At 38.9% G+C, this 12,478-nt stretch overlaps 1 protein-coding gene across 1 annotated transcript in view; it reads right to left on the minus strand.

The window, feature by feature from the left end:
• Positions 1–12,478, minus strand: part of atrnl1b (attractin-like 1b) — a gene marked incomplete at both ends in the record, with an annotated part of 55,813 nt that overhangs the window by 17,003 nt on the left and 26,332 nt on the right. Inside the window, 5 exons of the mRNA XM_079214366.1 lie at positions 3,363–3,424; positions 6,362–6,519; positions 8,364–8,442; positions 8,667–8,761; positions 11,812–11,864. Coding sequence (XP_079070492.1) covers positions 3,363–3,424; positions 6,362–6,519; positions 8,364–8,442; positions 8,667–8,761; positions 11,812–11,864 — 447 coding nt within the window. The remainder of the gene's footprint in view (positions 1–3,362; positions 3,425–6,361; positions 6,520–8,363; positions 8,443–8,666; positions 8,762–11,811; positions 11,865–12,478) is intronic.

Raw genomic sequence — 12,478 nt, forward strand, 5'->3', positions numbered from 1 at the left:
TCATTATCTTGGAGACAGATGAGATTGTTAAGATTATTGTGCGCTCAACATTTGCACTTCGGATGAGCTTGTCGGAGCACAATGTTAAGTACAAATAAATGGCCATAACATTAAAAAAAAATAAACTTTAAATTTGCAACTGCTCATTAACACGCATGTCACCATTTCCCTCAAACTGTTCTCTACTCGCTGAATTACACATGAACATGATCCTGCTCCTGATGGCCAAGAACAATGAATCATATTTGGATTTGAAACCCATATTGTAATGTGACCGATGAGCCCTCGTCTTCAGGGACATGCAACATTTTTTTTTTTTTTTTTTTTAAATGGACAGCCTGGTCCACTAAGCACATTTCACCAGAGACTCTCGACTAGCTCTGATTTCATGAGCCCATTTCTTTGATATTTTAACTTGAGTGGGCTTTCAATTTGCCGGCCACACCTGCTCGATTCTTAGGTCAGGATCTTTGAAGGAGGCGATAACATCTGTAAGGAATGTGATAACACCTGGAAAATACAGCCTCTAAAATAAAAAAGGTAAAGAGGGGGCTACCAAGCTAAAAGAGAAAAAAGAATAAGAAGCAAGTGGTATTAAAGTGTCAAATGAAGGGAAACAGTGCTTCAAACATCTCGTCATTGCCCCAGTGTATTTTAAAAAGGTGCAAAAGCTGGGAACCCTTTCATTCTTTTCGAAATACTTGCATCTTAGAAACCTTTGAAGATAACAGCGATTGAAAGGGAGTGTTGTGGGGGCTTCAATGACATTTACATGCCGTGGAAGTGACAAAAAAAATCCCTAGACAGATGCTTGGCTCTCATTGGCACTATTTTAGACAGTAAAGAAGCTTAAATCCCCTTTGCTTCTCCATCTGCTGGTAATAAACAGATTTATGCAATTATTCATGATCTAACACCTTGACAAAGTAAAGGACAAATATAAAATGATTTACACAAGGAAGCACTCAAGTTTTCAACAAGTCATTTATATGGGATAGGTTGATTTGTAGATTTAGTAACAACAGCAGTAAGACATTAGGAAGCTGTTGCACTTTATAAGTAATTTCCTCAGTGTATTGATCTCAGACAAAACCCACTGTTCTTTAAACCATCTTAGTCAAAAAGGAGACAATTGGCTGTTCACGATGTCGACTGTGACATCACACAATGCAACAAAATACAATTGCCATTTGATCGACAGGAACATGATAATTACATGCTCATCTCTGTGACCGCAAAGCTCCAATTACCACAAGGGAAGGCAATCAATGATATCCATACCGGCTTTCTAGCCTGTGAGGCTGGTAAAACATGATCCAAGATGCTTTTTAAAGAGTCTAAAAATGATAAATAAATACATAATTATTTCTTGGCGGATTCAAAATACAAGTAAAATTGTAAAGCATAAGCCTAACCTTTTAAAAGCATATAGACATTAGATACATTTAGTTTTGCTTCCTGTCATTTGACCTTACCCATATGCAGTTCAGTGATACATAAATAATGAGTGCAGGCCTCTTAATATTTCTACTGCTTGCACATATATGGTGTAAACACGTAGTTACACTAATGTGCACGTGCATTCACTGAAATATTCTGTATATAAACATACAGATGTGACTGGAGTGACTCTGGTTCATTAGTATAAATTAGACCCTGCGGCTCCTCTGCAAGTACAGTGCAGCATCCAATTAGCAAGTTTCTGCAGTGTCTAATCAGAACAGTCGGACTCAAATTAGATTACAACTTAGGCAGCGCTTTGCGAGTAAATATTGTTTGTGAAGTCACGACGATGAAGAAGCAATGAGGAAGAGGAGGAATAAATACTTCTGAACGGCTTGTAGTGAAAAGGGGGAGGCGATATTTGAATAAACAAGGAGAAAACAACAGAAGGAGAAAATAGCGCTTGTTCCCAGTCATGCCGTGATTTCTTCTCCTGCTATCTCTCATACAAGGAGGTCTAGAAACCCTGTGGGGTGATGTGGCATTTTTGTCATCAGGCTGATTGTGTTTCCCGCAGGTTCAGCCCCTTAACATGTGCACGCACACACACAGAGAAAGAGAGAATGCATCAGGGCATTTCACTATGTTTATGGGTCAGTGAGAGCAAGGATGCAGAAAACACTTGAAAGAATTAGTATAACCTTCATGACAATGGAAAAAAGAAAAAGATCAAACTAAATACAACGCATGCTGATGGAAAATGAGGCGCAGCATGAGGCTGGCAAAAGGAAAAGCTTTGTGCCGTGTACTGGATTGCTGGGATTTAGAAAGCACGACTGAGATAAATTGATTAATCAATATAGAAAGGAAGTAGTGTTTTGTAAATACTATTCAAACATTATGTTCCAATAGAAAGGAGTACAATGCTATTGCTGTTCATTTGTTATTTTAAAAAGACCCAAACTGTTACTTTTTTTTGCTGTGCCCCGATTGTGACCCTTTTAAACAATGGTTTCCTCTGCAAATGATGCAAGTAGCTGCCAGCAACATTTTTAGATAAAATAAGCTCCGTCCTTCTCCCCTTTCCTTCCAACAATTCCTGAATTCGGCTATTCGACTGTAATTTGATCGGATGGAGGGAAAAGATAACCGATTGTGTGACAGCTTTTCTGGAAAGTTATTGTGGGCTGGGCCGTGATGGGCAGGTGCCTTGGGCAAAGGCCGTCTCATATTCCCACCTTGACAGCTACACAGATAATATGTTAGTCGATCGGGCTACATCGGGAGCACACCTCGAAATAAATTGAACAATCACATAGTGCACCATGGTCAGTAACCATCAGTGTTAAAATAACTACCCCCCTATGTCCCCAATGATAGTAACCAAAGCTGTGTGAAGGAACTCCTTTGAGAGCTGCGTCAATGTTGATCGTTTTTTCCCCCAATGCCAATATCTAACTTAGAGCATACATTTTCCAATTATACTCACATCCTCAATGTAGTCAGACTCTGCTGTACTTTTGAGAGAACATAAATGACTAATTTAAAATATTTCAATGAGAAAAAAATTCCATCACTGCTCTCAGGATGAAAAATCATTAGGAGCCCCTCATATCTTGATGGTCGATGCCTTCCCCTTAGATGGCGCACTCAGAGCAATATGCACCTATTTAAATGGATACTGGCTGCTTTATCTGCCACTTGGGGAAAAGGAAAACCCCTTCCTTCAAGACACAAGAAGCATTTACATGTACTCAGTTACCAGAACAGGCTCAGGTAACTCAATAAGCCTGAGAGGCAGGGGTGAATAATGAAGAGGTGGTGGATCAAATTCTGGAGGATGCTTCTTGACCGTTGAAGATCTAAAACAAATGACAGAGAGCGCGTATTTAAGACGTGTGCATATTTGACTCACTTACCTGAAAAACGTCACAAAGAACTGGACAAGGTCCATGATGCTGTTGTGTTGGGAAAAGGCAATCTGTTTGAGAGAAAGACGAGAACGAGAAATTACTAGAAATCTGACAAAGACCAGAGCAGTCATTAAAATTAAGCATTAAGCCACGAGACACCGTGATTTAGAGTCATTTTAAAACAGCTCAGGGGCTTTGTAAGACACAATGAACAAGTGTGACCATTTTGTGGTGAACTTGAGTATTTCCATTTTGTGTTTGATACTTCTACTCCACTACATCTCAGAGTTAAATATCATACTTTACAGCAATGCATGTATGAATACAGAATATTATCAATAAATACATTCTGTAGCAATATTATATCCTGTGTAGAGGATATTCACAAGCAACCCAACAGTATATAAATTAATCAAAATGAGCCCCACCTTTACCAACTGCAACATTCAAGAGATGAACACATTAATACTATTATTCAATAACAAAGTAAACATTATTCTGAGACAGGCCATTCTGCAGAATCATTACTTGAAGTATATTTTGATGATAATACTTTTGTACTTGCACTTGAGTAGAATTTTCTAATATTTTCCTGCCAACATGAAATAAACATTGATGTAAAACCAACATACTGAATGTAAATTAGGCTTTTTTAGCATTATCAGACACGTTTTACTTAAAATCGGTTATTAAAAATTATCTAATTTGATACGGGAATCACTTAATTGAGTTTTCCCAGTTTATTCATTACATTGTGTTGATGTGGGGTTGACAAGTTAAGTCTGTAATAAGGGCCGAATGGACGAGCAAAAAAGTCACTGCCGGGATTTTTGTGTCTAATAGCTTCTGCTTGTGGTAGAAATGTCTGTTTGAATAAAGTGGGAAAAGATTATTTTTCAAAAACAGGGCAGAAGGCTTTATGTTTGGAGACAACTCGTGAAAAATCATTGCTTTCCCTAAAAAAAAATTTTTCGCTACATTTTAAGGAGTCGGCTCAAATATGATGCATTCTGAGCCTGAGGAGGATAAAGCATATATAAAGCTAATTTATTTGAGTTTTGACTTTATTCTCAGAATTCTGATTTGAAATGTTCACATGTGGCCCTAATCCTCTTCAGTACAAGCTGCCAGACTTATTTAGACGTATAATAATTATGTTCCTGCATTTTCTTCCAATGACTAAAGGGATAGAACAACCTGTCTGCTGTTGAGTTACAATAACATACATCTCTTCGACTAGTGTATTTATGGCAGCAGCATTGCCAGTGAATAATGTATCGGAAATATATTTTGCCTTCATTAAGAGAGGGATGACACAGTCCTGGCAGCAACATCACATCTGATAGGCCTCATCATAGAGACACGTCATTATCTACTGGAGATGCATGGAAGGCATTTTGTCCTCAAAGCACAAACACAACGTCATCTGCAGCAGCACGGAGGGTAATAGAGCACAGGTTGTGCTTTTAGAGGTGGAACGTTTGCGTAATGTCAGTTTTGGACGAGGCAGAAAAATCAAAAAAGTACTTGTTTTGGTGATTCAGTTCATAGTATACTATATCAGTATATATAGTGATATCAGTATATATACACACTGATATACAATTACATGTTTTTTTAAAAGATAACTTTTTTATCCTCCCAAATGACGCCAATCTTTTCCCCACTTTTTTTTTTCGGTAGAAAATAAGAATCACTGATCTGAAATGAGATGCTCACTGACATGGCTGACATGACTCAAAAGAACACTTTACACAGATATTTTTGCTGGCTTTTTTAGTGAGTAGAACGGTTCTGTTTTCACATAATATGGAGGTCAAAGCAATACATTTGGGGTTAATTTAATTTCAATTCCTCTATCTGAGACGATCAATGGCATCATTTGAGAATGTACTTCCATTACAAGTGGACTTTTATTACATTGAACAGACCTCTTGGGGAACAATTATACTAACGCATAATGATGTCATGGAAAAATCTTCACTCAAGACCTCCCTTTACACACATTTAAATGCTTATTTTACGGGCAAAGACAGTAAAAACGAGTGCATGCTTTATCTTATCCAGTTAGGCTCTCACCTCTACACCATAAAGACAAACAAAGGAAAGAGACCGTATCCTGTTAGAAAAGCTATTTGCGTTAACAGCTCAGGCCAGTCCATAATAAATAAGTGACTGCTGGCCAGGAAATCTAATAGAAAACTATTACGGGGCCACCTCCACAGATGGTCTGACCCCAAAGATATCATCGCCATACCGTGCTCCAATCATCTACCTTGTGAAGGAGACGCCCACAACAAATATAAAAATCAATACTTTGAAGTGGGCTAATTAGCAAAAAGGGAATTGTGTGCCATTATTCGGAAACATAATTGTATCTATCATATTATTAAATATAATAATATATTATGAACATAGTAAAAGTGTCTCACTTAAATGTACAATTTTGGCAATACAATTGTTGCAGACTGAATTGCTTTGGCATACATATAGTATCACCAACATCATCTACACCTATAATTGATTAACACCAAGTAAGCAAACAACTGCCTATATAACACATCCTGCAGATAATGGAGAAACATTATTCACAACCGCGAATATTTTTGGACAAAAGCTTAATTGCCGTTTTCCTGCAAACCCAGAACAACTGACAAGCACATGGCATTTATTTTTCATAATGTTGTATTCTCGCCCCATCCACCACATCAAAGCCTCAATCTCCTCCATTCAGAAAGAGGGCTATGAAAGGTTAAACGGTGCTTTGCAAAGAAACAGCTGTGCAGCTATATGCACGCTAACCATCGCTCATTAAATCTGTAATTAGAATAAAGTGCACTTGGAATCACCCTGAGCCGCAGCATCAACAAGCCCTGCTCTCTTCATGTACTGTATGTAGGATCAAGTCTCAATCACTGGCATGACTCTATACGTACTGTATATAGGGAGACATCACACAGACCATCAGATCACTGCGTCATCGGCTTCATAAACTCAGCCTTTACCTGGATCTTGATGGGCCATGAGAAGTTACTGACGTAGACGTAAAAGGTAATATTTGGGTTGCTTCTGAAGGTGAACTTCTCACAGGAGAAGCTGTCTCTGTATTCCTTGATGTTAGTTTTGGACACGATGGGCACCTCCTCTCCAGAAATGGTTCCAGCTGTTGGGACAAAGAGTTCACGTTTAGCACTCTGCCATTTGGCGCTCGGACAGTGATGGATAGAGCTGGACCGGCTGCAACGTATCATTATGAATCCATTAATGGGTTTATCAAGCAAAGGTCTCATAAGCAATCATTATCATCATTGTCTTAAGTGCATTAAACAACTTTTTGGTTAAAACTGAGCGGGGCTTTATTTTGAAATTATCCATGCCGTCCAAATGTTATATAGTTAAATGGGTGTGGGAGAAAAGCACAGCTCGAAAGGTCATGACTGAGTCATGCTAGAACATAGTCATCATTTGAATTCATAACACCGCCATCAAGCTCCTGCATTTAGTTTATCTGAGACCTAGAAAGTAGCATAAATGTCCTTGGGCTGAATACAGATCAAATATTATTATATTAGTATATTATTATAAAAACTTGTTTGTGTCCATTAATGTTCAGAATTCATGAGAAGAGTTGTTTCTTTTTCGAATTTTACAGTTCAAGTTTCAAACTTTGGAGTGTCTTTTTTATACAAAATACCCATCATGAAATAAAAACAAAGTCATCTCCAACCGACGTCTATTTATAAGTCTATTTTCCGCCGATCTAAATGCTTCCAGTCATTTCTTATGCTTCCTTGTGGCAGCGGGTCCTCAGCATTGACATTCCTACCCACAGCCCTGAAACAAAAGAACTGAAAATGACAGCTTGACTGTGTCTACGTGAGCATGTTTATCTTAATTGAAATCACCCTCCTCCTCCCACCCAAAGGCGCCTCAACCCTCTTGTCGATTGTGAAGAGGCTCCCGTTCCTTCTGAGACACAATATCTTTTGTGGGGGAAAGGGGACCCGACTTCAAATATTAATGACGGTGCGCCGAAAAAAAAAAGGTTAAGGTGGCGAAGGTGGACGCGGGAGGTTAACGTGTTTTAGTGGTAGGAAAATGTCAGTGTTGTGGGGAGGGAGAGAGTGGCAGGTGACTTGAGGAGATGGGGAGGAAGGGGGAGGGGATAAACGATGGCACTGGACCGCTGCAGTGTCCTTGGGTGTCTTTCATCAGAGGACCTCTAATACCCACTCAAAAGGGACACGGTCCACACTAACCGGAGCAGGTACATTACATTTTTATTGTTCCTGCTATAGCCGTTATACCAACTGACTAAATTATTATTGTAATAAAAACAGAAAAATGTCAAAAGAAAAGCCAAATTACCTTCATCAGAAATTCAATATCTAAAAGCTTCAGACATCTAAGATGGCAGTTAAGCAAACAGTGTTGGCAACCAAATTAACAGCATCATGGGAAATAGTTTGTCATTGAATACGATTTAAAAAAAATAATGGAAATGATTAAACAAGGATTTTTGACTGATTATGTTTATTTATATATATATATTTATATTTATATATATATATATATATATATATATATATATATATATATATATATATATATATATATATATATATATATATATATAGGGTCTGGACATATTCTGAGATGTTCAATATCTGCTCTGCTGACCTTCCACTGTTTAAAACGATAATGCATAAAAATCGAAATATGACTTAAATCTTACAACTCCAAACCGTTTTGACCCAAATCGCTTGTGGTAAATCTACACCTAACAGATGGCTTAGGTCACAAATACCATCAATGTGTGCAGAAGATGGTATTTGTATTTCACAGACGAGTTACTTTAAAACTAAACTTTCTAAGAAATGCATTGATTATTCGACAAACACTGACAAGATTGTAATTAATATACATATTTAACATGAGCACGATCTCTGTCAAATATAAGGTGTTTTTAAAACACAATAAATTAACTGCCAAGTCAAGTAAAAGTACCTGTTGATCCCACCGACCAGGTGATGTTGAGGTTGAAGTTGTTGGATGCATTAATGGACATGTCCAAGTTCTTGTTCGCCTTCAAGTGGAGAACATAAACGTAATAAACTGATAATATCACACAGACAGGCGCAGGAGCGTCATATAGTGAAGTACATCATAAAAGCAGAGATATTTTTAAGAGGTTATGAAATTCAACAAGAGTCAGGGAGCCAATTTATGGACTTCTCCAGACTCCTTGTGCAATTTGATAGAAAAAGGATAATCAGCGGTAAATGTGGCCGAGTATGACGACATAGTTACCTGCTCAGGTGAGGCCATGAAGTTGATGGCAGTGTAGTGGTTATCATCTTCTTGGATGAGACTGAAGGTGAATTGGTAGTCGATCAAGAGATTGTCTATTTTGTAAAATCAGACAGGAAAGACAGGTCTCATATCCTTTCACATCAGAACACATTAACACACATCATAATAATAATAATAATAATAATAATAATGAGTGGAAACTTTCTGAAGAATGAAACAACATGAGCTTCAACCTGTGGCTGACACTATGAGAGACTGCTGTGACAGCGTAAATATATATATAAAGATGTACACCAAGTGATAAGAAACTTCCAAGTAGGGCTGCAACTAACGATTATTTTAATAAATCGATTAATCGGTTGATTATTTTTTCGATTAATCGGATAAAAACATTTTTTATCAAAAAAGCGTTCATTTCCAACCCTTTATTCAAAAACAGAAGTGACTGTGCACTTTCTGAAGATGTTCTGCACTAACAGGTTGCTCCTTGAACATTCCTGAGCTGTTAGTTAAAACAATAAAATGGACGAACACTAAAAACATACACATGTATGCTTTACATCTGCCAAATGTGAGCCCTTTTTTACTGTAATTGATCCCTCCAGAGGCTGCATTTAGCAAACCCTGATGTATGAAATACTGGGACAGAGGGAAGCTGTACTGCTCCGTATAGAGCGTCCTCTTCCTTAAACTCTTTAATTCTGGGTCTCTTATGACCACGACGTCACGTTGTTGGCTAAGCCCAACTACGTGATTTGCGTCATTCTACTTTGAGTAAAAAAAAAAAAAAAAACTGCAGCCAGATCCGCCGGTGTGCCGGTTTAACGTTAACGAGTGACAGCGTGAACTGAACCAGACCGGGGGGTGACGGCATGTTTCACCACGTTACGGGTTTTTTTTAAGACTGAACTGTAACGGAACATAAAGTAACTTTAACGACAATACCCAAACACGTTAGCTAACGTGATAGCAAGCTGACTAGCTTCCATTAAAAACAAGTTTGAGGAACATGAAGACGCTGATAGGCCAAGACTCGACTCGTCAAAGATCTTCTATTTTTGAGAAGATCACAACCTCAGCTTTTCTTGTGTCTCACTCCAATCTCAGAAACGCTGGCCGGCCAGTTGCTCTGCTCCGCTCTTTTTTTTCTCCGCGACTTATTGCCCGGTGTAATAATCGCACGACACAACGAATCAATAATGAAATTCGTTGCCAACACTTTTGATAATCGATTTTTATCGATTCGTTGTTGCAGCCCTACTTCCAAGCGATGGACTGAAGGATGGAGACAAGTGAAATCAAAATGTCTGTTATCAAATCCAATGACGGCAATCGGTGGCTACAATTCACTCATCAAGCAGAGAACGAGTAGGAATACCTGACCCCTACGAAAATCCTCCTACAGCGATTAAAAAAGTATCAAACGATTCATTAATAGTGGGTACATATTCATTCAGTTCACCAAATACCGATTTTGGACTGTATGCTCAATCCAGATTAAGACCATGAATGCTTATTTTTTAGTTTGAAAGTAATTGGGCAGTTAATGAATGTAGTTCAAAGGGCATTATTTCATTTTTTTATAAGAAATAAAGACGATATAATTTATCTGACCCGTTTTTGTATAAATCCAACAGAGTGGATTCCACTGTTTTCTTATTCATAGTCCGGAGGAATCGGGTACACATCATTTGGTCTAGGCCCGTCAAATTGTGCTAAAGACAAAGGGATCCTATTTGATCATATACATCGTTATATTCTGTAGTTATTCCTCATTTCATTATTCTTATGTCTATTAGAGTCAGATTGTGCGAGGTCAGTTTAACAGATACTGTCTGTGAGAGGTTTCTGTGAGAAACGTTCCTCAAGGTTCCACGCTTTGCACTACAACACCCACACCTGTTTATCAGTATATTGACATTAGGGAAGCAGACCGGTCGTTGCACGTTTCAGCCTTGTGAGAAAAGATGAGGACATGATTCTCCTCCTCTCAGACAGGTTAGAGCCAATTACACGTTAGATGTTCATGACGGAAAACCGTGTATTAATATACGAACTTCCGGCTGTTCGGGTGTTTTTGGACGGTCAACCTGCTATCGCAGCGCTTGTTACTTTACTTGTGCTCAAGGAAAATAAATTCAGAGAACGAGAGAAGTTGTTTGACTAAGTTCTTCCGGAGGCTACACCAGGCATCCAATAAGTATTACGCGCTAACAATTCCCACATTAAATATTAGAGATATAGACGGTCTGCATTGTTGACCTTTTAATGCTTAATATCCGTCACTTATGTGACAACAGTTTGCGTGGGTATGTATGTATGCGATAGTCAAACAGCTCTTTAGTTGAGCAAACGGTTTGGGAGATAGCAGAGGTGAGAGGTCAACTAATGATGCACACTGTGAAGTTGCTGATAATGTCACAATGAGTGCATCATCTTAATCCATGTGGCCTTTCAGATAGTCGGGGGGAGGTGTCATGTTTACAATACTGCGTAACAGAGCTCAAGAGAAAGTCCCATTGGTGTGCAGAGGTTACAGCAAGCTCCGGGCTTTCAGTTCCCGTCTTCCACTCGTTGAGTTGGCTGTCAGGATGTGGCATTTAAAAAAAAAAAAAAGGGACAAAAACTTGGCAAAGGCTCTGTTGTCAGTGGCAGAATGTCGAAAGAGAGATATACTGCAGAACCGTGAAGGACGCCACATCATGCAAATAAACACACGTAGCACAAACACAGTGCGGTGTACACAGGAACACCGGTTCATTCTGCATCACTCACCTCGATACATTTGTACTTCACACTCGCGTCAAACTAACATTTAGTCCACTTTCTAAATTAATGAATGAGTAGGTGGGTGATAAGTGGAGAGTTTTTACTCCTCTGTCTCCTTGATTACTCCTTGATTAGCTCAATCACTCACTCCTTCTGATGCACTTGACATTTTCACGACAAGTCATTCTGTCACTGAACAAACGCCCCTGGTGCCACAGTGCTAAGATGCTCCATCTGCCCCGAGCGAGAGAGTGGAAGTGGAGAGAGTGTGTGAGTGTGTGTGTGTGTGTGTGTGTGTGTGTGTGTGTGTGTGTGTGTGTGTGTGTGTGTGTGTGTGTGTGTGTGTGTTAGTGCCCAGTGCAGAATTACTCACAGTAACAGGTTCCTCTGAGTGGATTGCCAAGGTAACGGTTTTCTGAGTCACATCTGCAGTGAAGAAAACAGAGAGGTGATGAACAAGATGAAGAAGAGTGCGAACAGATTGAGAGCAAGAATGCCTCATCAGAGGCAGTGTATGCCGAGTGCTGGTGGCGCCTCATCAAGTCTCTTACTTCTCACAAAGAGGAAATAATCTCATAATCTGAGTTTGCAGAAGTTAATTAGTTCTCTTTATTTATTTATTTTACTTTTGTTTATCAAAGCAGCACACCGCCATGCAACAAACTCAATGTAGCACCTGATTACAGAGAGCGGCATCTTAAAAGTAATGTACCAAGTTTAATCCCTCAAAGACCTCGGAGCAAGGAGCACGATTTATGTAAGTGACTTCCGGCTTGATTATTTGAGATATATAATCCTAAACTGAGATGTGAAAGCCAAATCAAGAATAACCACCAATCAAGGTGAATCATTTTTAAGGAAAACGATCAGATAAGACTGTGCTCATTCAAGCTTCAGATGTACAGCTAGCGAGTTGGGAATGCAAACTTCATAAAGTGGTTAGAAAGAGCTCAGGTGCAAGTTTAACTCATGTTGGTTATGTTCATTAACTCAGAGCTCTAGGATTCAGACTTGATCACCAGAGCGAACGTCTTCACAAC

The sequence above is a fragment of the Taurulus bubalis genome (genome assembly GCF_910589615.1).
Source record: "Taurulus bubalis genome assembly, chromosome: 2".
NCBI classification, from domain to species: Eukaryota; Metazoa; Chordata; class Actinopteri; order Perciformes; family Cottidae; genus Taurulus; species Taurulus bubalis.